Below are 24,468 nucleotides of genomic sequence, written 5' to 3' on the forward strand. Positions count from 1 at the left end.
TTGCACTATCTTTGGTTTTAACAACAGGGTAATGTTAGCTTCATAAAGTGAATTGCAAAGTTTTCTCTCCTCTTCTATTTTCTGAAAAAAAAAAAAAGTGCTAATTCTTATTTAAATATTTGGTGGAATGTTCCAGTAAAACCATCTGGACCTGGAGATTTCTGTTTTGAAAGTTTTTATTTATAAACTAAATTTCCTTAGTAGTTATAGGGATATTCAAATTACTTATTTTGCATTTGGTAAATTGTGGCAGTTTGTGCTGTTAGAAAAACTGATCTCTTTCATCCAGGCTGTCAAAGTTATGTGTGTAGAGTTGTTTGTAGTACGATCTTACTATATTTTTTTGATGTCCTCAAAGTCTGCAGCAACATCCTCTGTTTCATTCCTGAATTGGCATTTTGTGTCTCTCCTCTGTCTGCTCTCTCTCTGTCACTCTTGCGAGTGGTTTGTCAATTTTATCTTGTCAAAGAACCAGCTTTTTTGTTTCATTGATTCTACTATTTTTTGTTTTCAATTGTATTGATTTTTGCTCATCTTTCTTCTGCTGGCTTTGGTTATTTTGCCCTTCTTTTTCTAGGTTCTTGGGATGAGAGCTGATTTCATTTGAAACACTTCTCAATTAGATCCTATTGGTTGATGATGTTGAGTTCTTTTATATCCTTGGTGATTTTCCATTTGGTTGTTCTATTAATTGTCGAGAAAGCCATATTGAAATCTCTAATTATAGCTGTGAATTTTCCTATTTCTCCTTTCAGCTACATCAATTTTTCCTTTACAGATTTTCAGCTCTGTTGTTTGGTGGATACATATTTAGGATTGCAATGTCTTCTTAGTGGATTGACTCTTTTATCATTATTTAATATCTATTTCTGGTCATTTTATTTGCCTGAGTCTACTTTACCTAATATTAATATAGCTAATCCTGCTTTCTTTTGATTAATGCTTACATGATAGATGATTTTCATCCTTTTACTTCCAGCCTATCTATTTCCTCATACTTGAAGTGAGTTTCTTGCAGACAGCACATAGTTTTGGGTCATATGTTTTAAATCCACTCGGCCAATTTCTGACTTTTAATTGGTGTATTTAAACCATTTACATTTAAAGTGATTATTGATATATTATGGCTTAAGCCTGCCAACTAATTTTGTTCTTTCCTGCTTGTTCCTCTGTTTTTTGTTTCTCTCTTTTTTTTTTCTTGTGTTCCCTTGGATTTCTCAAACAGTTCTTAGAATTCCATTTTGATTTATCTATAGTTATTTTGAGTGTATCTCTGTATATAGCTTTTTTAGTGGTTGCTCTGGGTCTTACATTATATATACATAACTAATCACAGTCTACTGGTGTCAACATTTGAGTAAAGCATAGAAATCTTGGCTCCTTTTGTGACACTTTACTTTCCTTCATTTGTAATATAATTGTCTTAAATATTTCCACTGTATACATTTAGAATCACATCAGACTATATTATGATTTCTGCTTCAACCATCAAACATAATTTAGAAAACTCAAAAGGAGAAGTAAAGTTTCTCTGTCCATTTTTCATTCATTCTTTCTTATATTCAAAACTTCCCTTTTTAAAATTTCCATTTTGTTTAGAGAACTCCCTTTAGCCTTTCTTTTAGGGTAGGTCTGCTGGCAACAAATTTTCTTAGTTTTTCCTCATCTGAGGATGTCGTGATTTCTCCTTCATTTCTAAAGTATATTTTTGCCGTGCATAGAATTTTAAATTGATAGTTCTTTTCTTTCAGCATTTTCATTTTCTTTTTCTTTCAAAATGTTGTGCCACTTGCTTCTAGCCTCCATGGTTTCTGATGCAAAATCCACTGTTGCTTGAATTTTTTTCCCTGTAGTTAGGGAGGATGTTATTTTCTCACTGTTTTCATTTTTGTTTTTTTTTAACTTTAGCTTTTTTTCAAGTTTGACTGTGATGTGTCTTGGTATAGATTTCTTTGAATTTATACTATTTTAGAGATTCATTCAGCTTTTGATTCTGAAGGTTTATGTCTTTTACAGGATTTGGAAAGTTTTCAGCCATTATTTCTTTCAGTACTTGGTCCAGTCCCACCCTCTTTCTCCTTTTCTTCTGGGACTCCAGTGTTATATTTTTGGTTGTAGTTCTAGAGGTTCTTAAGGCTCTGTACATTTTTTTAAGTTTATTTTCTCTCTGTTGTTCAAATTAAATCATTTCTATTGTCCTATCTTCAAGTTCATTGATTCTTTCCTTTGTCCCTTCCATTCTGCTGTTGAGCCCAACCATTGAGCTTTCTATTTTGGTTATTGAATTTTTTAGTTTTAAAATTGCCATTTGGTCCTTCTTTCTATCTTCTACTTCTTTCCTGAGACTTTCTATTTTTCCAAGGGTGTTTTCAACTGCTTGTTGAAGCATTTTTATGATGATTTTTAACATTTCTGTCATTTCAGCATGGATCTATTGATTGTCTTTTTTCGTTCAAGTTGAGATCTTGCTGGTTCTTGGCATGGTATGTGATTTTAGTTGCAACCTTGACATTTGGAGTATGTTTTGAGACTCTGAATCTTGTTTAAACTGTCTGCTCTAGTTGGCTTGCTTTCACATCATTCTGGCAAGGTGGCTTTGGCAAGGTGGAGGCTCGCCCAGTTACTTCCAGGTAGGGGTAGAAGTCTAGGTTTCCCATTGGGAGAGTGTATTAGTCTGTGTAATTTATAAAGGAAAGAGGTTTAACTGACTCAGTTCAGCATGGCTGAGGAGGCCTCAGGAAACTTATAATCATGGCAGAAGTTGAAGAGGAAGCAGCACTTTCTTCACAAGGCCACACAGGAAGGAGGAGTGCCGAGTAAAGGTGGAAGAGCCCCTTATAAAACCAGCAGATCTCATGAGAATTCACTGTCACAAGAACGTCATGGGGAAACCACCCCCATGATCCAATTACCTCCACCTGGTGTCTCCCTTGACATATGGGGATTATGGGGATTACAATTCAAAGTGAGATTTGGGTGGAGACACAAAGCCAAACCGTATCAGCCACCATTGACATTCAAGATGGAGATGGTTCCTGGTTCTTACCAGGTGAGGGTGGGGGTGGGAGTTCTGACTCCCCATTAGGCCTCTGCTGATACCTGGCTGGGAGGGGCCAGGGGGCCTCATCCCTGCTCCCCACACATCACTGACACCATGGGGAGGGAGATGTTCTTATTACTACAAGGCAGTGGCAAAAATCCTGACTCTCCACTAGTTCTCCTCTGACACAATCCCTGCAGGGAGAAAGAGGGGCACCTTGTTACTGCCCAGCAGAGATGAAAGTCCACCTGGTGATTGTCAGCAAAATATAAGCACTCCATTCCCTTGCTGGCATGGGTGTGGGTGAAGCCACAGATTTTTCTTTTCTGTAATGTGTGACTGGAGTAGTGAAGTTATTGTTAAATGTTTTCTGTCTCAGTGGGCTGACCCTTTTTTGGTCCTTTGGCTAGAGAAAGCAGACTTTAGTTGGGCCTTTTTTTTTTTTTTTTTCTGTCCTTTAGGTATTTCTGAATTGCTGACTTCTTCAGCTCCAAATCTGGGATATATAACACAAAAAGAACTCAGCAATGTGTTGTTTCTTGGTCCCTGACCAGCCTACTATCTTCTTCCTGCCTTTCAGAGTCTTCTGATGTCTGTTTTATCTTTAGGTCCACGGATTTTAGTTGTATTGAAGAAGCATGTCTACTCTGTCTTCTCAGAAGTGGAATCCTTAGTGTTTGTTTTTTAAGATTATCTCCTCTTCTATCCCAGAATGCCAGCTTCATGAAAATGGGAGCCTCGTTCACTTCACTACTATCCCTTAGCACCTAGAATGGTGCCTGGCACATAGTAGGTGCTCAGTAAATACTTGTGGAATGAATGGATAAACACAGATAAAATAAAAACAGACAGAAAAAGATATGAAAACACTGCTCTGGTTTTAGCATGGGTGAGAGGCTATATCCATGAGCCTTCATCTCCCTGTCCCTCTCACCCCGCAGGGCCCCAAAGCACCCACAAAATACACAGTTTGAAAACTCTGGGGCCAGAACACCTGCTGGTTTTAGCAGCTTGCACTTCTGAACTGGCACACGGAGCTGCGTGGGTGATTGGCCTGGTTTCCGGAGCCAAGAGCAGATTGGACACCATAGGGAGAAAAGGGGAGGGTGGTGACAGGGGTTGTCAATTCTTCGTCCCCTGGGAGCAGCAGGGGCAGAGGGACACAGGGGGAGCAGATTTAGAGGCACATGGACACCACCTTGCAACCCACTCCAGGCCCTGCCCAGTGGGGAGGTTGTAACGGATCACTAAGGAAGGCTGCCCTGGCTGCCCGCAGACCAGAGGGGTACAGATTCACCATGTGGGGCCCGGCTGGGTGCAGATGCATAATCCAGGCCACCCTCAGGGCCCAAGAGCTGATGGGACTGGGAGCTGGATAGTGGCAGGCTCTGAGGGCCCAGCTGGTCCCTCCATGGCCCACAGGGCACCCTTGGGCAACCACATCCCTTTCCCCAACTCTGGTCTTAAAGGAGGTCACAGCCACCTGCCTCAGGCTGATGAGTAAGGGCAAACTTCCTGCTGATCACACAGCCTCTCAGCACAGACATCAGCACACACATCCTCTTCAGTTGTCTTTGGGGCCCAGGCTCTGGTAGGGTCACAGCGGCAGACTCAACCCCTTAAGGGATCGGCCTGCTGGAATACCAGCTAACCCCTGCATAGAGCGAAGGGGCGGCCTGGGGTCCCCAGAGAGGAAAGAGGCTGGTCTGCTGTTTCCACAGTCATGGAGACTAGAAAGGGAGGGACAGCAGTGAGGCCTGTATTCCACAGGGACAGGGCCCCAGAAGCAGAAAGGGGCCACTAGGACAGGAGTGAGAACCTTCCCTAGATCTGGCCCAACTTGCTACTCTCTTGCTGTGTGACATGGGCCAAATTGCATAACTTCTCTGGGCCCTCCAGCTCTTATAATCTTCCACACCACGATGTCCCACTACCCTCAGTCTGCAGAGTGAATGCTTGAGATAAGATTTCACTGTGTGTGCAAGAGTAGGAGGAGACCTTTTTCCATTTCTCTCCAGATTGATAAAAGGTAAAACAGAAGCAGAAAGCGCAGGGCTAGCTTTCCACACTCCTGCTGTCACCAGGAAAGCTGACATTCCAAGCAGGGGCCACAGACTCAAATTCCTGCAAGGTCAGGCAGATGATGACTAAGTGTGGAAGCGTGGGTAAATGTAAGGCAATAGGGCGTGGTGGGGACTGGGGTGAGCTGGAGACCAGATGCCTGTCTAAAGTTTCAGTCATTCTCAGCCTTATCTCCAGGCTGCCTGGTGGCAATGCTGGTTGGGCAGGAACAGATCTTCCAATGATCATGAATCAGAAACCTGGACTTTTACGTAGAAGTTTTACCATTTTAGATGTTAGAAATAAATCCAAACTTTTATAAGACACAATGGCAGGCCTAAGAAAACATCTGCAGGCTGGGTTCAGCCCCAGGTGCATGCAGTTCACAGCATCCAAAGCTAATTGTGTGGCTTTCAACCTGTTTCCTGGTCCCTGAAGGGGGATGGCAGCCCCTCTCCTGGGGATCAGTGACAGGACCAGGCAACTCAGGGCTTGTAAAGTGCCTCCCACTGTGCACAGCACAAAGTAGGTGTCGTAACCTTAATCTTTTTTTTTTTTCTTTTCTGAGACAGAGCCTCCAGCCCAGACTGGAGTGCAGTGGCACGAACACGGTTCACTGCAGCCTCAACCTCCTGGGCTTGAGTATCTCTCTCACTTTACCCTCCTGAGTGGCTGGGACTACAGGTGTGCACCACCACAGCCAGCTAATTTTTTTTTTTTTTTTTATTGTTTTAGAGATTGGGTCTGGCTATGTTGCTCAGGCTGGTCTTGAATTCCTGGCCTCAGGCGATTCTCCCACCTTGGGCTCCCAAGGTGCTGGGATTACAGGTGAGCCACTTTGCTCGGCCCCAACCTTGATCTGATCCACTTGGTCCCCACCGCCTTAAGCCAAGCAGCTGCTTGGGCGCCCATCAAGGTCCTGACCTGACATTGTCACAGGTAGAGAGAGCTGAGACATGGCACCAAAAGGAGGAGTGGGCAGGAGGGCTCGCACTCACTGAGCACACTCTGTGCTGAGTGCTCCACATGCATTGATTCACTAGCTCCTCATGTTGGTTACTGTCTCCAAAGCTGGCCTCCAGGGAGTCACACCTCCCACGGTTCATGACTCCCCTTGAAGCTGGCCCTGTCACTTGCTCTTAACCAATAGAATGCAGCAGGAGTGACACTGTGTGACTTCTGAGGTTGGCTCATGCAGATCCTGTGGTTTCTACCTGGGTCTTCTGGAACACTCACTCTTGAGATAGTCTCCCCAAGGACCCAGCCTCTAGGCTGTGTGAAGCCCCTCCGGCCGCCAGCCACCGCCAGCCAGCACCAGCTGCCAGTGTTGTGAGGTGCCACTTTGGAGGTCCACCCCAGCCATGCCCCAGATGACCTCAGCTTCAGCTGACATCCAACTGAAGCTTCAGGGAAGACCCCAGCAAGCACCGCCCAGCTGAGCCCAGTCCACCACCAAACGTAAGAACAAATAACAACACATTTTTACTAGTTACTATTATTACTACATAATAACACATTTTTACTATATTTGGGGGCGATGTGTACACCTCAATAGAGAAATGGAGCACAATTCAAGAGACCCCCATGAGGCAGAAATTCGGGCTGTCCCATTTTCCAGCTGAGGACACAGAGGTGCAGAGGAGGTAAGTGACTTGGCCAAGGTCCCTGGCTGGTGAGGGGCAGGGGCAGGATCTGAACCCGAACTGTCTGATTCCAGGAGCCACACCCTTGACTACCCCTCCACGCTGCCACGGTGGCCCAGCAGTGTACGTCGGGATGAGATTTGAACCCCAGGCTGTCAGACTCTTAACCATGGAGACCTTCTACTTCTTACAAAGGTGTCCCTCTAAGAAGCTGGGACTCAACAGGCTTTGAGCACCTCAAAACCCCTCCAGCTTCCAGAGCCCCTGCAGCTTATTCTTCCCTGCCAGACAGGAAGACAGAGGCCACTGCCATCTCTTCTCAGAGCTGTTCTCCTCTCCAGTACCCGGGGAGGGAGCAGGGGAGGCTCTCGGGCCAGAATTTTGACAAATGGTCTCACACATATTAAACAAGAGAGATGACATGGTGCAGCCCTGGCAAGGCCCCAAATGTGAGGGATGAAAAATGGGGCTGATCCATCTTGCAGGTCTCAGTGACAGGGAGAAATGGATCAGCACTAATAGAGGCTGCACATTGGGCCCCGGCCTTTAATAAGTCCAGTGGGAATTCGGTGCCCCTTGGGAGGCCAGCCCCGAAGGAGGGAGCAGAGGAGCAGGGCAGAAAGCCCTGGCTTCCAGGGAAAGAATGTTCCCCTGGCTGACACCAGTAGGCTTGACTTGAGACACTGAGCACCAAAGGAGAGAGCCAGGGCCTTCTGGAAAGGGGGACTGATGGGGAGGAACCAGTTCCCACCAGGGCAAGTGATTCAACCTTTCTGATTCTCAGCATCTGCATATGCAACACGAGGTTACTGCATGTGTTAAACTTCATATCAGTAGCATGATATTGCTCATGTTAAATTTCATATCAGTAGCATGATATTGGATGTGTTAAATTTCACATCAGTAGCTTGATATTGTGCGTGCTAAATTTCACAACAGTAGCATGATGTTGCATGTGTTAAATTTCACATCAGTAGCATGATATTGCATGTGTTAAATTTCATGTCAGTAACAGCAATATAAGAGCTGGTGTTTACTGAGCACACACCATGTGTGGAACAGCACAGAAAGCACATCAATGAACTCTCTTATTATTACCCATCTTCTCAGAGAGGCTTCCAGTATGGCTCTAGAGCCAGACTGCCTGGGTTTGAATCCCAGCCCTACCCCTCGCAGCAGGAAGACCTCGGGCAGGTTACTTAAGTTCTCTGTGCCTCCATGAAATACCTACCTGGTTCATGGCACATCAGCACTCAGTAAATCTAAGATATTATTACACACATGGTCAACACAAATATTAGTTCCCTTCCTCTGTGCCCTTCTCTAGCTCAGGGAGATGATCTTCCAAGTTCAAGGTCTCAGGAAGGAACAGCTGCAGGGGGAAGGGTTGGGTAAAGGGAGGTCAGAACCTCAGCTGGCTTCCCTAGGATTGTTCTACTTAAAGGGATCGGGGCCAGGGTTAATGAGTCAAGGTCCCTTTAAGGCAAATGCTTTTGGTTTTAAAAGGATGGAATTGAGCAGAGAGTGGAGATGGAGCTGGGGTGCCCACTGAACTGGAATGGGGTCTTTTTTAAAATTATAATCATAGTCCCTCCTGCTCCATTCTGAGATGCTCTCTCACCTCCAGGTCCTTGGACCTGCTGTTCTCTCTGCCTAGCACCTGATTCCCTCCTGTTTTGCCTTCGAAATTCTTCCTGGGGACCCGCCCCACCCAAAGCTGTGTCAGTCAATGCCCTTCCTCTGTGCTCCTGCAGCTGCCTGTGAACTCCCCTCCCCACACACATCTACATCACAGCACAGTTCAGATACAGCTGGTTCACTTGTCTCAATCCCTGTTGCAACGCTGTCTCAGCACTGCTGCATCCCCAGCACCTAGAAGAACAGCTGTCCTAGAGAAAGTACTCAGTGAATATGTGTTAAATGACTGAATGGATAAATGCTCCCCAACTACCAGCCCCAGACCTGGATACCCTGTGTAGTGGACAATTGTGGTCTCTGTCTTTCCAGCCTGAAGAGACTTCCCCTCCTCTTTCTGTCCAAGGGTTTGGGTGAGGCTAATGCCACTCTCTGGACCATGAGGCTCAGGTCATTCCAGTCTCCCACAGGGTCTAAATCTTTGGTTCAGGTTTGGTCACATACTTAAGCTAAGCCAATGAAAGTCATAACCAGGATTTTAGCTGGAAATATGGGAAAGAAACCCCATCTCTCTGCTGGTATTGCTACATTTTTAAGATGGAAGTCTGGCACTCCAGCCTGGGTGACAGAGCAGAGACTCTGTAAAAAAAAAAAAGGAAGGCTGGTCTGTGCATTGTGATCATCTTTGCTAGCATTTGAGAATGAAGCCAACACCAATTCAAAGGGAAGAGAGACAAGATAAGGAGAGGGCATGACTGGGTTCCAGATGAAATCTGGTCACCTGGGTCCAGCTGTGTCTGAAGCAGACTTTGTGGTAGCTCACTCAGCATCTATTCCATCCACTCACCATTTGAGAGGTTTTGACTCATTCTTTGCTCCAGAGGTGGGCTTGGTCAAGCTAAGGGAATAAGCTCATGACATTCCCCCAGCTGTGGCAATGATTAAGGAGAGAGAACATGACCTAAGCCCACCAGAGGGAAGCTTGGGACTCTAGTCAGTCTTGGAGAACAAGAAGCCCTTTCTCTCCTACAAGGGAAGGAGAATCCACCAGCCTTAGGAAGAGCTCTCCCCAACAGGGAAGCCAGCCCAGCAACAAAGTAAACATGTGAAGGGTGCCAAGCTCAGATGACTACACAGAGGAAGAGAACTCAGTCTTTATGACCTCAGTGACTCTGGATCAAACGTGTCCTGAAGTCCACACCATAGCTGTGCTTTTCCTTTCCATGAACCAATGTATGATATCTCCTTACTTAGACCGATGTGGGTAGGTTTTTCTGTTACAACCCAGAGCACCCTAGCTGATCCACCTGGACTTTCCAGTTACACAAACAAACAAACTCCTTTTTCACTTAAGCTTGGGATTCTATCACTCATAAGCAAAAGAATCCTGACTAATCATGCCTTTCATATGCACACCCCACTTCGACGTGCTGACCTGTTCCCTGTATTCAGAGCCCCTGACTGGAGTCCACCTACCCCATCGGACCACCCAGAACCCTCCACAGCTCGCCTAACTTCAGGTCTTGCCAGCTTCCATCTCCAACCTTCCATAGCATGCCTCTTAGGCAGGGGTCGGCAGAGGGCCAGAGAGTAAGTATTTTTTACTTTGTGAGCCATTCAGTCTCTGTCACCACCGCCCAGTGCTGCCATCTCAGTGTTAAAGCAGCCGTGGATAATATAAAACAATGAGAGTAGCTGTGTTCCAAGAAAACCTTATTTATGGACATTGAAATTTGAATTTCATGTAATTTTCACATGTCACAAAACAGCATTCCTCTTCCTTTGATTTATTTTCTTAGCATTTAAAAATCCAAAAGCCATCCTTAGCTTGAGGGCTGCATATAAACAGGTGGTGGGCCAGATTTGACCCACAGGCCCTAGGTTGCCAATCCCTGCCCTGGGGTCTTAAAGCGCCTTTGGACTGCAGCTCCTCCAACTCCCCCCATTTCTTCTCCCCCACACCGCCCCCCCCCCCCACCCCACTGGGCTGAGCTGCTGAAGTCCCATCATGCCTTGGGCCTCTGGTGCCTGAAGCTGCTCTTGTCCTGAAGGTCCACTTACCAGAAGGACCACCCATAGTCCCAGGAATGGGGTCTCCAGTCTTCAGGACCGAGGCTCACGGTGACCTGGAACACCTGCGTGTACATCATGTGGGCGACCATTCCCAGGAGGCCTGTGGGGCAGAGAGCAGAGCAAAGCGTCAGGAAGTAAGGAAGGGCTTTGTCCCCACACACCCACAGCCTCTCTGCTGCCTGCCTGCCTGTGATCACTGTGGAGAACAGGGACCTCCGGGTAAGGGAGGTCAGCAGGAACAGAGCTTGGGAGGCCAGAGAGGGTAGTTCTCTTTTCTTTCTTTCTTTTTGTTTTTAAGACAGGGTCTTGCTGTGTTGCCAGGCTGAAGTGCAGTGGCACGATCATAGCTCCTGGGCTTAAGTGATCCTTCCATCTCAGCCTCCTAAGTAGCTGGGACTACAGGTGCATGCCACTATGCCAGGCCAATTTTTTGTATTTTCGTTTTTGTAGAAATGAGCGTCTTGCTACGTTGCTCAGGCTGGTCTCAAACTCCTGGGATCAAGCAATCCTCCCACATCAGCCTCCCCAAGTGCTAGGATTAGAGGCTAAATTGTTTATATTTAGAGCATTTTCCCCCATCTAGTAAGAAGACCCAGCTGTAGAGTGGGCTGTGGCTGGGGTCAGGGGACCATTATTTTCTCAATGTTTTGTAGACTTTCCACTCTTTTAAGACAGAGCAGAGAGAACTGCCTGGCTGCTAATGGGAGTATGGGGACCCCAAAAGCCTATTATATTTCTCTTAGTACTAGTGAGCTTGAGCATTTTTCACATTTATTAACCACTTCTATTTCTTCTTCTTTGAATGTCTGTATCCTTTGCCTATTTTCTTTTTGTTTTTAAAAATCTTTTTCCTTATCAATTGGTAGGAATTCTTTGTATATTCTGAATATTAATCCTGTTGCATAGATTACACCTTTTTAAAAAAATTAATAAACTTTTTTTTTGAGAGAGAGAGTCTCACTCCGTCACCCACACTGGAGTGCAGTGGCTCCATATGGGCTCACTGCAAGCTCCACCTCCCAGGCTCAGGTGATCCTCCCACCTCAGCCTCCTAAGTAAGCTGGGACTACAAGCACGCACCACCACACCCTGCTAATTTTTGTATTTCCCCTACTGATTTTAAAGGACACTTTTATACCATATTCCAAGTCTCATAAATATACAGGTGCACTTCATAACTTGTCATTCTGTCCCATCGGTCTTTCTCTGTGTTCCTGCATCAGTGCCACACTGTTTTAATCACTGTAACTTTACAGTACAATCTGTTTTCTGAAGAGACAAGTCTCTCCTCTTTATTCCTGCCCAATGCTGAGTCTCTCTGGAATTGTTACCCTGCCCAGAAGCTGTTCCCACTCAGAAAGGTGTTGACCCCTTTCTTAGTCTTCTGCCAGTTCCTTGTCTGAGGGCTGGAATATTCATGAGAAGGACCACTCCTTATGCCAGGATAGTAGGAGCACAACAGTATTTTAATACAAAATCTCCCACCCAGAAGCTGGACTTAGCCTGTTGGCAAAATAATTAATTTTCTGAACTATTAGTTTAGAAAAGCATTGATTCCTAAATTAAATTTTATTTATCCCCAAATATGAAAGACCATGCTTTAAGGAAACTCAATAAGTAAAAATTACAGTTCACTCAAAGATACCTTGGTGGAACTCTCTGATTGCATTTTAAAGATTCTGCTTCAAAATCTGACCCTGGCCGGGCACGGTGGCTCATGCCTGTAATCCCAGCACTTTGGGAGGCCGAGGCATGCGGATCATGAGGTCAGGAGATTGAGACCATCCTGGCTAACATGGTGAAACCCTGTCTCACTAAAAAAATACAAAAAAATTACCCGGACGTGGTGGCGGGCGCCTGTAGTCCCAGCTACTCAAGAAACTGAGGCAGGAGAATGGCGCGAACCTGGGAGGCGGAGCTTGCAGTGGGCCGAGATCTTGCCACTGCACCCCAGCCTGGGCGACAGAGCGAGACTCCATCTCAAAAAACAAAAAAAAAACTGAACCTTGCCTATGTTTTCAGAAGCTTGTTCATTCTGTAAAGCAAGGTCCACCCACAGCATCTGTCCTATAAATCCTCGTCAGAAGGAATCATTTCCAACTCATCTGAATTAAAAAGAGACTTTTTGGTGAGTTACTGCACCTCCTGAATTAGAGGAGACTAAATGAATGAGGCTTTCCTGCTGCCGTGATTACTTCCTGGCTTGGACTCACACCAGGAAATCCACAGCTGTAAATCTCTCCTTGTGGTTTCTGGAATCTCCCAACTCCTGAAACTATAAATGGAATTCCCAACCAGTGTGGTCAGGTAGGTATGGTTCCTCGAGGCCCCAAGGAAATCTTGGAGAACACTGGAAATGGGGGGATGTTGGCCAGGGGGCCAGAGCTGGGCTGGGTGTGGTGCTCCCCAGAACTTAGAGCAGGAAGAGCCGTCATGACTCCTATCCCTGCCCTGTGCTAGTCCAAAATGAGGAAGCTGAATTCTGTTAAGTTCAGGAGTGTCGAGTCCAGGGGAGCTAAGAATTAAGAGACAATGTCAAGCGCATCACAAGGTGAGCCCAGAGGAAAGCAGAGCCAGGAAAGTGAAAGAGAGAGCCCAGCTTCCAGCTCTGTCACTGATATGGTGTGGATCTGTGTCCCCACCCAAATCTCTCACCGAATTGTAATCCCCAGTGTTGGAGAAGGGACCTGGTGGGACGTGACTGGATCATGGGGGCAGATTTCCCTCTTGCTCTTCTCGTGATAGCGAGTGAGTTCTCATGAGACAGCTGGTTGTTTAAAAGTGTGTAGCACCTCCCCCTTCACTCTCTTCCTCCTTCTCCAGCCGTGTAAGACATGCCTGCTTCCCCTTCGCCCTCTGCCATGATTGTAAGTTTCCTGAGGCCTCCCAAGCCATGCTTCCTGTACAGCCTGCAGAACATGAGCCAATTAAGCCTCTTTTCTTTACAAGTTACCCAGTCTCAGGTAGTTCTTTATAGCAATGTGAGAACTGACTAATACAGTCACTTACCAGCTTTGTAACATTGGGTAAGTTGACGTTCTGTGCCTCAGTTTCCTCACCTGTCATATGGGGATAATAATAGTACCTACCTCATAGACTGGTATGAGGATTCAGTGGCTTATATTTATAAAGCACTTAGAACAGCACTGGGCACAAAATAAGCTCCACAGAAGTTTCTTGAATGAATGAATGAAGAGTGCACACCTGAGACTCACTATGTAGGCCCACTAGGCTGTATGCTAGTCCAGAGACCAGATCTGTTTGGCTCTCCCCTGAATCCCCAGCGCCAAGCCCAGTACCTGACACACAGTAGGCATTCAATAAATGTTTATTGAATGAATAAATGAGCAATGATTGAGAGGTGCTTGGGGATGTTGGGCTGGTTGGTGTACAGGTCAAGAGTGTGGGATATGGGAATGAGCTAGGACAGGACCAGACTGCAAAACTGTCTAGGAGAGCACATGTCAGGGTCACCATGCATTCATTTATCATGTATTCATTCAATCAGCCAGCGAATATTTAGCAAAGGCTTTTCACATGCCAGACACTATTCCAGGGGGTTGGGGAGCGGTAGACTGGAATAGATGGGCAGATGTCCTGCTCTCAATGGGCTTGGGTTCTAGTGGAAGCAGCCAGACAATTAGCATATAAACTAACATGAAATTTCAGGCAGTAAACATTTCCATGAAAAAACTAAAATAGGGCCAAGTGGTGGAGAGTCCTTGGAGGTGGGGGGCACTTCAGCCTGGGTGGTTAGGGAGGGCATCTCAGAGGAAGTGACATTTAAGCAGAGGTTTGGAACAAGGAGCTGAGGGCAGCCACGCAGAAGACTGGGGAAGAGCATTGCAGACAGAGAGAGAAGCCCGGGCAAAGGCTGGGGCTGGAGGCTGTAGCAGAGTGAACAAGGGGTAGGATGGGCCCGGTGTGGTGGCTCATGCCTGTAATCCCAGCACTTTGGGAGGCCGAGGCAGGTGGATCGCCTGAGGTCAGGGGTTCGAAACCAGCCAGACCAACATGGCAAAACCCTATCTCTACTAAAAATACAAGAATTAGCCAGGCGTGGTGGCACATGCCTGTAATCCCCGCTACTCGGGAGGCTGAAGCAGGAGAATCGCTTAAACCTAGGAGGCAGAAGCTGCAGAAGCTGCATGCAGTGAGCCAAGATCATACCACTGCTCTCCAGCCTGGGTAACAGAGTGAGCCTCTGTCTCAAAAAAAAAAAAGAAGAGAAAAGAAAGGGGAGGGATGTTTCAGATGGAGTCAGAAAAGCAGGCAGGAGCAGGGCCATGCAGGGCCCTGGAGCCCACAGTGCAGTTTGGCTCTCACCCTATGCAGGATGAGAAGTCAGTAAAGAGCTATTCGCCTTAAGCAGGGGTCTAACTGATTCTTCTAAGAAAATCATTCTGATTACTGTGTGGAGACAGTGATTGTAAGGGGAGGAGGTGAGCCCAGCTGAGAGGCTGTTGCAAGGGCCCAAGCTAAGCTGTTTTTGTTTAGGCTGGCATTGCTGGCGGCTTTGAGGTATGTTTAGTTTGTTTGTTTATTTTTGTTTTGTTTTGAGACAGAGTCTCACTCTGTCATCCAAGCAGTAGTGCAGTGGTACAATCATAGCTCACTGTTAACCTCAAACTCCTGCAGCCTCAGCCTCCTGAGTAACTGGGACTAAAGGTGCATGCCACCACACTTGGCTACTGTATTTATTTATTTTAGAGATGGAGTCTCCCTCTGTTGTCCATGCTGGTCCCAAACTCCTGGCCTTCAGTGATCCTCCAGCCCAAAGCACTGGGATTACAGGTGTGAGTCACTGTGCCCAGACCGGGGCAAGTTTTGAGGGTGGAGTCAATAGGATTCACTGTTGGGCTGCACACAGGTAGTGAGGGATCCCTGGGATCTAGGATGACATCAAGAGTTTGGGTTTCAGCATCTGGGCAGATGCCATTTGCCAAGATGAAGAAGACGAAGGGAGGAAGAAGTTTGGGTGGGTAGAATCCTATTTGTGCCATATTCATTTGAAATGCCTTTTTTTTTTTTTTTTTTTTTTTGAGATGGGAGTCTCACTCTGTCACCCAGGCTGGAGTGCAGTGGCATGATCTCAGGTCACTGCAACCTCTGCCTCCCGGGTTCAAGCGATTCTCCTGCCTCAGCCTCCCAAGTAGCTGGGATTACAGATGCTGCCACTACGCCTGGCTACTTTTTGTGTTTTTAGTAGAGACAGGGTTTCACCATGTTAGTCAGGCTGGTCTTGAACTCCTGACCTCAGGTGATCTGCCCACCTTGGTCCCAAAGTGCTGGGAATACAGGCGTGAGCCACCGTGCCGGCCTTGAAATGCCTATTTTATATCTAAGCTGGGATAGCAAGCAAACAGTTGAAGGGCCAGGTCTGCGATTCAAGGAGTAGTCAGAACCAGAGACTTAAATGCGTGAATTATCTACATGTGAATGATAAATAACACAATGTGCCTAGAAGAGGTCACCTGGAGAGAGACTGTAGGAAGAGGAGAGAGAAGGGTCCCAGGATGAAGCCAACATCTGATCTTAAGCAGAGTAGGAGGGATCAGCAAAGAAAGCTGAGGCGGAGTGGCCAGGGAGGCTGAGGGAAAACCAGTGTGGAGTCGTCAACTGCAAGAGGTTTAGAAGAGGAGGAGGGTAAATAATAGAGAAAGCTTTCAAAGCATAATGCTGCCTGGGGAAGTGGGAAAATGGGGTGATAGCTGGGGAGGGCCTGGGGCTCAGGAAGGCATTTTATTTATTTATTTAAAAATATGTACATGTAATACATCTATCTATCTATCATCTATCATCCCTCCATGTTGCCCAGGCTGGTCTCAAACTCCTGGCCTCAAGCAACCCTCCAGACTCAGCCTCCCAAAGCTCTGGAATTACAGGCATGAGCCACCGTGCCTGTCCGGGAAGGCATTTTTAACAATGGGAGATAGAGAATGTTTCCATGCCCATGCAGAATGATCACGCGGAGAGGGAGAGACGGACAGAGAAGGGGAGCGAGAGGGTGATTGTGGAAGCAAGGTCCAGAGATGGCCAGAAGGTGCAAGGAGGTTCTAGAAAACAAGGGGGCTGGCTTTTGATGGGAATTGGGAAGTGTTACCCAAGGGAGCAGGAAGACAGCGTCTGAGTGAGACCCAAGTTTTGTTTGTTTGTTTTTTGTTTTTTAAGACAGGGTCTCGCTCTGTTGCCCAGGCTGGAGTGTAGTAGCACCATCATAGCTCACTGCAGCCTCGACCTGCTGGGCTCAAATGATCCTCCTGCCTCAGCCTCCTGAGTAGCTGGGACTATAGGCAAGTGCTGCCATGCCTGGCTGACATTTTTATTTTTGTAGAGATAGGGTCTCATTATGTTGTCCAGGCTGGTCTTGAACTCCTGGCCTCAAGAGATCCTCCTGCCTCAGTCTCCCAAAGTGCTGGGATCCAAGCAGGAGCCCCTGTGCCCAGCTGGATCTGAGTTCTTGAGCAGATTCACCCCCCTTCTCTCCAGCAAGCTGGAGACAAGGTCACCAGCTGAGAGCGAGGTGGCCGACTGGGGAAGTGGGGGTTGAGGAGCAGCGAGCAGAGGGTATGAAATAGTCTTTTCTGAGAGTGGGAAAGCACAAACACACTGCAGAAGGGCATGCGGCTCTCGGGGCAGTGTTGCTTGTCGTGTGAGATCCGTGCTCATGAATTTAAAGTGAGTCCAGGGAGGGTAGCTGTGGGATTCAGGTAGGGAGAGACAAGTTGGCCTGGTGACACCTGTCAGGGCCTCTTGAGTCCAGAGGACACACAGGAATGCCAACCTGAGATGCCCCAAATCATCTTTTGCTCAATCACTGGGGAGAGGGGTGGCAGGTTCCTGGGCCTCCCTCGAGGTGGGGGTGGACCAGAGCCCATGTGACCCCTCCCAAGGGGTCTCCAGCCTGGAGCTACCCCTGGGTGAGGACACGGAGCAGCAGTGACAACCCCAATTCCAGGATCTCCCTTGCCTCTGGCCTGGCTCCCTTTGGCAGGGTTTGGATGCTTTATGCGAATGCCACGCTCCATTTAATTGAGATACCAGGGAGGTAGCTGATTAATTGATTTATAATAGAGTTTATTATTAAAGATGCTAAGTTATTACTGAGAACACGCAGTGAGCACTCATGTTTAAATAAATATTCTTGTAGATGCTGGGCATGCGTGTCATGTCCGGGACTTGAGACGCAGAGGGGCTGGTGGGGACCTGGAGGAGGCTGGAACCAGAGAGATGGGGCAGGAGGGCTGCAAAGGGAAACCCCTGACCTTCAGCTGGTCACTGAGCAAATATCAGGTACCTGCTGTGCTTCAGGCTTTTCTACAGGGGTCAAGTGGCCTGTCCTCCCAGTGCTTCCACTGGGATGGGAGAGGTAGACACACAGGCTGGGCACCTCTGGGTGTCAGGGCAGTCAAGAGGGAAGTCCCAGGGTCTGTGGGGTGGGGAGGTCAGAAGAGGCTCCCAGAGAAGGTGATATAGGAGCTGAGAGTGGAAGGGTCAGAGGGAGGAGGGGGAGGGTGGAGCGGGCAGGGCAACCCGCACCAGTAGAAACCCACAGGCAAAGTGGTTTGGTGTGGCTGTCACAGGCACTTAGGTGGGGCACTTGGGAGGTGAGAGATGCTGCCGCAGGGATGAACAAGGACATTCCATGGGAAATTTTAAGCCATCTGAGGCAGTTTGGACTTTATCCTGAGGACCCAGGGCAGGAATTGCAACTTTCGGAGCAAAGTGGTTGGGTGGGGGTGGTGAGCATGGCTGTGGCCTGAGAACAGGCGAGAGGAGCAGGAGGCAGGGAGCCTGGGAGGAGCAGCTGAGGTCCTCCCAGCAGGAGAGGATGAGGATGGGCTGGACTTGCCAGGGCACTGAGATGCTGGAGGCAGGGAGCCCCAGGGCACCGGGTACCGCTGAGACTGCTCACTTCCCAGCAAACCATCAGGCACTGAAGAACCCTGGCTCAGGAATGGCAAGGGACTGGGGAACTGGGAGCAACTGGGAGAAGCTGTTGGGACTGACCCAATTAATATCAGCCCCCGAACAGCCTCCCACGGAAAAAAAAAAAAAAACCTTGAGAAACTAAAGGCTGGTGTTTCTTGACACCAATCGGCTGGGGGCAGAGGAAAAAATAAATTCCTTATCTGAACGTATCTAAAATATCCTGATGTTGGTCACGACGGAGACCAAAGCCTGGTTTTTCCCTGTGCCCTCTGCCCTGGGGGGACCCCACGTGGCCAGGTACACCTGCACATAAGGCCACCCCTGAGAAGCTGAGCTGATGCTATGTCTAAAATTTGCCCAGACCTATTTTTAAAGAACAAGCTATTTTTAGACACTCTCTTGAGAACCCGAAGCCTCTCTTGGTAGCATATTTCAGAGTTTAAAAAGTTCCTCCTTACACATAACCTAAATCTTTCCAGCTCCAATTTAAGCTAATTTCTTGCTCTGCCCTCTGAGGACACGGGAGGGGGGTGAGCCGATTGGCATCTTCTTGAGAGGAGCATTTTGGGGGGTCAGCAATTACCGAGGTGCCCCCCAACCTTGTCTTGTCTGCATAGATCATTCCAATTTCTCTGCCGTTTCTCCAAAGGTCCCCTTTTAGATTACCAGAGTCATTAGCGTCACTCTGGTTGGAATTCTGCCTTTTAAAGTGAATGGCCCAAATCGGAGGTGGCACTTCATGGAGACCTTCCAATTTCAAGTAATGGGTTTACTGAACTTCCACCAGCCTTGTTCAGCTCAGCCGCCTCCATCCAGCCCTGTGGCAGTGAATAGGCTCAGATCCCCCAGGTGGGGTTCAGAGTGAGCCCAGAGGCCATGCCTCAGGACCTAGTGGGTGCAGGGTAACCCAGGACAAACTGGTGGTGGGACGATTTCTGACATTAATGGACATGTAGCCAGGCTGCCAGCCTTCCCTGTTCCCCTTGTCATTTGGGTAACTAGCATCCCCTGTTCCCCCTGTCATTTGGGTAACTAGACAGAAAACACCCATGACCTCAGGGCACAGCTGTCCCAGAAGACTGAGAGAACAGGAGCCCAATTTGGCTTTTGAGATTTCAAAAGCCTGCATCCAGGTGTTCCAAGAAAAAGGTTGAGAAGAATATGCAATCAAGCAGAGACAGTTTCTCTTCCCCTTCCACTTGGAGATCAGCTAAAGTTGCTGGCCTGGAGGGGACTGGGACGCAGGCGAGGAAGAGGAGGACGGGAAGGGGAGAGGAGGAGGGAGGATGGGAAAGTTTGGGGAATGGGGAGGGTGAATAGAAGGCAAAAGGGGAGGAGGAGGGGGAGGAGAAGGGGGAGAGAAGGAGGAGGAGGGAGAGGAAAAGGAGAAGGAAAAGGGGGAGGAGGAGAGGGGCGGAAGGAGAAGGAGGGGGAAGAAGAGGAGGAGAGGGGGATGGTTGGCCCCAAGAAGGAATGAGCTGCACTGTGTAGATATGAGCAGGGCTTCCCTAAAAGGCCCCCAGCCTCCACTTCAAGCCCTTTCCATGACATGCCCCGGAAGCCACAGGCAGGTGAAGTTGGCACTCAGAAAGGGTCGTTTCCCAGTCTGAGTGGACAGTGGACACCTTGCAAGTCGGGCCGTGTGCTCACAGACACAGCCAGCACATCCTCGAGGGCTGTTCAAAAAGAGTGATGTCCACCTGTGCCCACCTGTGTCACCTGTATTTCCTGATGCCCACCTGTGTTCATCTGTGTCCACTTGTGTCCTGGACACCCCACATGCCTCTTCACGTGGACTGAACTCCATTTTGGTGGCCTTGTACCCTCACAAGTCCCCCAAGATGAGGGTGGGCCTCTCACCTGAAGGATGATGGAGAGAGGACAAGGAGAAAGTTCTCGGGCTTGTGATTGGGTGGGAATGAGATCCAGGAGAGAGGGGAAAGGCACCCTTGGATGTACACACCCCTAAGTCACAATCCTGCCCATCTCATCTCTACCTTCTACATTTCTACCCCAGAAATTCACATGCTTGAGCCCAGGAGTTCAAGGCTGCAATGAGCTATGATCGTACCACTGCATTCCAGCCTGGGTGACAGAGCAAGACCTCGACTCTTAAAAAAATAAAATAAAATTACCCTGGGACAACAGACATCCAGGGTGCTCGATCGTGATGGTGGAATTGATGAATGAGGGAATGATCCCCACTCTGCAAGGGATCCTCCCCCTGGCTTGTCCCCTGCTGAGGACTTTCATGCCCGTTCTTCTTTGATCCCCACAACAGGCCCATTAGGTGTGCATTTCACAGGTGAGAATGAAAGCGGGCTGAGGAGAGGTGAAGGGCTCAGCGAGCTGTGGTGAGTCCAGGAGTAGAGTCCACATCTCTTTTTGGCCCAATCTTCATTCATTCATTCCACATGTAGCTATTGAGTATTTGCTACAAGCCTGACACAGCGCTAAGGGCTGCAGAAAAAGATCAAAGGGGCCGGATGCAGTGTAACAAGCCTGTAATCCCAGCACTTTGGGAGGCAGAGGTGCATGGATCACCTGAGGTCAGGAGTTCAAGACCAACCTGGACGACATGGTGAAATCCCATCTCTACTAAAAATACAAATATTAGCCGGGTGTGGTAGCATGTGCCTGTAATCCCAGCTACTAGGGAACCTGAGGCAGAATTGCTTGAACTCAGAAAAGAGAGGTTGCAGTGAGCCAAGACTGTGCCACTGTACTCCAGCCTGGGTGACAGAATGAGACTCAGTCTCAAAAAACAAAAAGAGACCAATGGAACAGACATGACCCCTACCCACTGCGAGCTTCTGCTCCAGTGGAAAAGGCAGATACTAGCAAGAAATCACCCTCAAGGGTCATGAGTCAGGGCTCGGAAGGTACAGGGGCCCCTGGGGCCGGAGCCTACAGCTGGGTCCTCTGTTCTGGGGGTCAGGGAAGGCTTCCCTGAGGCAGGATGTTTCTGTGGAGCCTGAAGGAGAAGGAGGAATTAACTAGGTCACAGCTGCCCAAAGTGTGGGGCTCACCCCTCTGCGGTGCTTAAGCTCATTTTAGAGCAGGATTTCTAAACCTCAGCACTACTGACATTTGGGGACAGAGAAGGCTTTGATGTCAGGGCTGTCCTAGGCGTTAGCGGATGCTTAGCAGCATACCTGCCTTTGATCTACCAGATGCCAGGAATATGCACCCCCCCATCCCCACATACCCCAGTCATAAAAACCAGAAAATGTTTCCAAACTTTGGCCAAATATCCTTGTGGTGGGGAGGGCAGGGACAGTGGGGGACAAAATAATCCCCCATTGAATCCACTGTTTTAGATTCTTCATGAATGTTTTTGTTTCTATTTTATTTTATTTTTCAGGAAGGGTCTTGCTCTGTCACCCAGTCTAGAGTGTAGTGGTGTGATCATAGCTCACTGCAGCCTTCAACTCCTGGGCTCAAGAGAGCCTCCCACCTCAGCCTCCTGAGTAGCTGAGACCACAGGTGCTCGCCACCATGCCCAGCTAATATTTTTGTTTTTTGTAGAAACAGGGTCTCCCTGTGTTGCCCAGGATGGTCTCAAATTCCTTGGCTCAAGTGATCCCACCTCAGCCTCTCAAAGTGCTGGGATCACAGGCGTAAGCCATCGCTCCCGGCTCCTCATGAACATTTTTACAATGGTAATTTCTTTTTGACAGTTCTTTTGTATTTATTGCAAGTGATACTGGCTTTTCATTTCCGGTGGTGATTTGAAGGTTCCTTTCTGAATGAATTTACGTTGTGAAAACAGTGAGTGAGTTAGAGAAAATGCGAAGTGAACATTGTACCTGTGGCATCGGATGTGGAAATGGTCGCAGGGAGAGAATGCAGACAGATGAAGTGGGAGAGATGCAGAGTTGGGTGAGGAGTGGGGTGGTGGCTCCCATCAGAACGTGGAGGTGGGCTCTAAAAGTGTCCCTGACAGGCCTAGGAATCCCCCAGGGAGGTGTCACATAGGTGCACACACCAGTTCTCTTGGAAGTTCAAGCCCGGCTTTCTTCCAGCCTGGCAACAGATTGGTCTCTCTTTGATTGGGCACCAGAGGAAGGGGTTGGCTCAACTTTGGGGGCCCATGTGGAAAGATAAAGATCCCTAAATACTAGACGCACACTGTTTGAGGCAAGATGCTTGCATGATGAAAGGCATGGGGGTGGCCAGGAGCAGTGGCTGATGCCTATAATCCCAGCACTTTGGGAGACCAAGGTGGGCGGATCATTTGAGGCCAAGAGTTTGAGAACACCCTGGGCAACATGGTGAAACCCCGTCTCTACTACAAAATACAAAAAATTAGCTGAGCGTGGTGGTGGGCGCCTGTAGTCCCAGCTACTTGGGAGGCTGAGGCAGGGGAATCTCTTGAACCCAGGAGGCAGGAGGCAGAGGTTGCCGTGAGCCAAGATCACACCACTGCACTCCAGCCTGGGCAAGAGAGCAAGACTCCATCTCAAAAAAAAAAAAAAAAAAAAAAGGCGTGGGGGACCAGGTGCGATGGTTCACTCCTGTAATCCCAGCATTTTGGGAGGCCAAGGCAGGAGGATCACTTGAGGCCAGGGCTTCAAGACCAGCCTCGGCAACATAGGGAAACCCCGTCTCTACAAGAAAACGAAAGGCAAGGGGTTCTCTGAGGTAAATGGGGAGTGTGCAGCACCCCGGGGAAGCCTGTCTTAATTTCCTTCTGTGGTTTGCACTCATGGGAGACACTGGGCGAACTCCCCTTCCCTGGGACTTCTTTCTCTCCATCTGTCTCTCATTTTTGTCTCTTGCTCTCTGTCTGCCACTGTTTTGTGTCTGCCTCTCTCTCCCTACCCCCTCTCCAAGACATCCAGTTAAATGTCCCCAAGTGACAAGCAGGAAGTCACTGTATTCATGTCTCCATGGTGGGCCTCCCCCTGTTTTGCTCTCAGAGGGCCCTGATCGGCAGAGACACCTGTGACGGGTCTACACCTGCAGTGTCAGGCCCCAGCTCACCCCCGACCAGCTCAGTCCTTCTGCCTCAGCATAGAACTGAGCCCTTTGCAAGCCACCTCAAGAACATTCCTCCCAGCACTACCTTCCATCCCTCTGGTCTCATTCGCTGAAATGCAAATCCAACTCTTCTGGCCAGTTAAGTTTTAAGTGCTCTGAGCTTCCACGCTTCCCTGTGGCAACACTGGGACTCCATCCAATTAGTTTCACCGGCCAGGACCTAAGAAATCTGCCTGTGCACTAAGAAAATGAGAGGATGAGCGGCCACCTTGACAACCGTCCAGAGAGCCAAAATTGACAGCCTCTCTCTATCCCGGGCACTTTACAGTTTGTAAAGCACTTGACCATCCCTTGTCCTGTGTAATCCTTGCCTTAGCCCAGGAAGGCTAGGTTTCATTACACCCTATTTTAAAAATGAGAGTGTAAAGCTCAGAGAGGTAAATCAACTCAGCCAGGGTAACACAGCAAGGAAGGAGTGTGTTTGAGTCCAGGTCTGCCCAACTCCAAGTCCAGGTGTTTTACCATTCCACCACAGTCTCTTCCACTCATTCATTCATTCAGCAAATATTTATTAAGCACTTTCTGGATGATAGGCTGTCTTCATGGTTTAGGAAATAAAGGAGTATATAAGACAAAAAGGTCCCTGCCCTCAGGGAGCTGATAGTCTTATGAAGGAAGATGGGAAATAAACACACACATTTAAAAATTCAGAGTTTAGCCAGGCACAGTGTCTCATGCCTCTAATCCCAGCAATTTGGGAGGCCAAGGCAGGAGGATCGCTTGAGGCCAGGAATTCAAACCCAGCCTGGGCAACATAGTGAGACCCCATCTCTACAAAAACAAATAAATAAAAATACCTTTTGAAGTTCATAGTTTAATAAATGCTGTGAAGACAAAAACGGGATATGGAAGATAATGATTGAGTCAGTTAGTTTAGCTAAGGAAGTCAGGGTAGGCCTCCCTGAGAAGGTGACATTTAAGCTGAGACCTGAAAACTGTGAAGGTTCTGGAGGGAGAGAGCCCCAGATGGAGAGAATGGTGAGGCAGGAAGAGACCAAGTGTGTTCACAGTTTCAGACCCAGGGCAGGGAAGCAGTGAGGA

At 48.2% G+C, this 24,468-nt stretch overlaps 1 protein-coding gene across 2 annotated transcripts in view; it reads right to left on the reverse strand.

Moving 5' to 3' along the window:
• The window catches only part of GSG1L (GSG1 like), a 279,380-nt gene that overhangs the window by 47,416 nt on the left and 207,496 nt on the right, over positions 1-24,468 (reverse strand). For both annotated transcript variants that reach the window (XM_054452720.2, XM_054452719.2), the window contains exon 4: positions 10,441-10,552. In XM_054452720.2, coding sequence (XP_054308695.1) covers positions 10,441-10,552 — 112 coding nt within the window. The remainder of the gene's footprint in view (positions 1-10,440; positions 10,553-24,468) is intronic.

The sequence above is a fragment of the Pongo pygmaeus genome, chromosome 18, assembly GCF_028885625.2.
Source record: "Pongo pygmaeus isolate AG05252 chromosome 18, NHGRI_mPonPyg2-v2.0_pri, whole genome shotgun sequence".
In the NCBI taxonomy this organism is placed as follows: domain Eukaryota; kingdom Metazoa; phylum Chordata; class Mammalia; order Primates; family Hominidae; genus Pongo; species Pongo pygmaeus.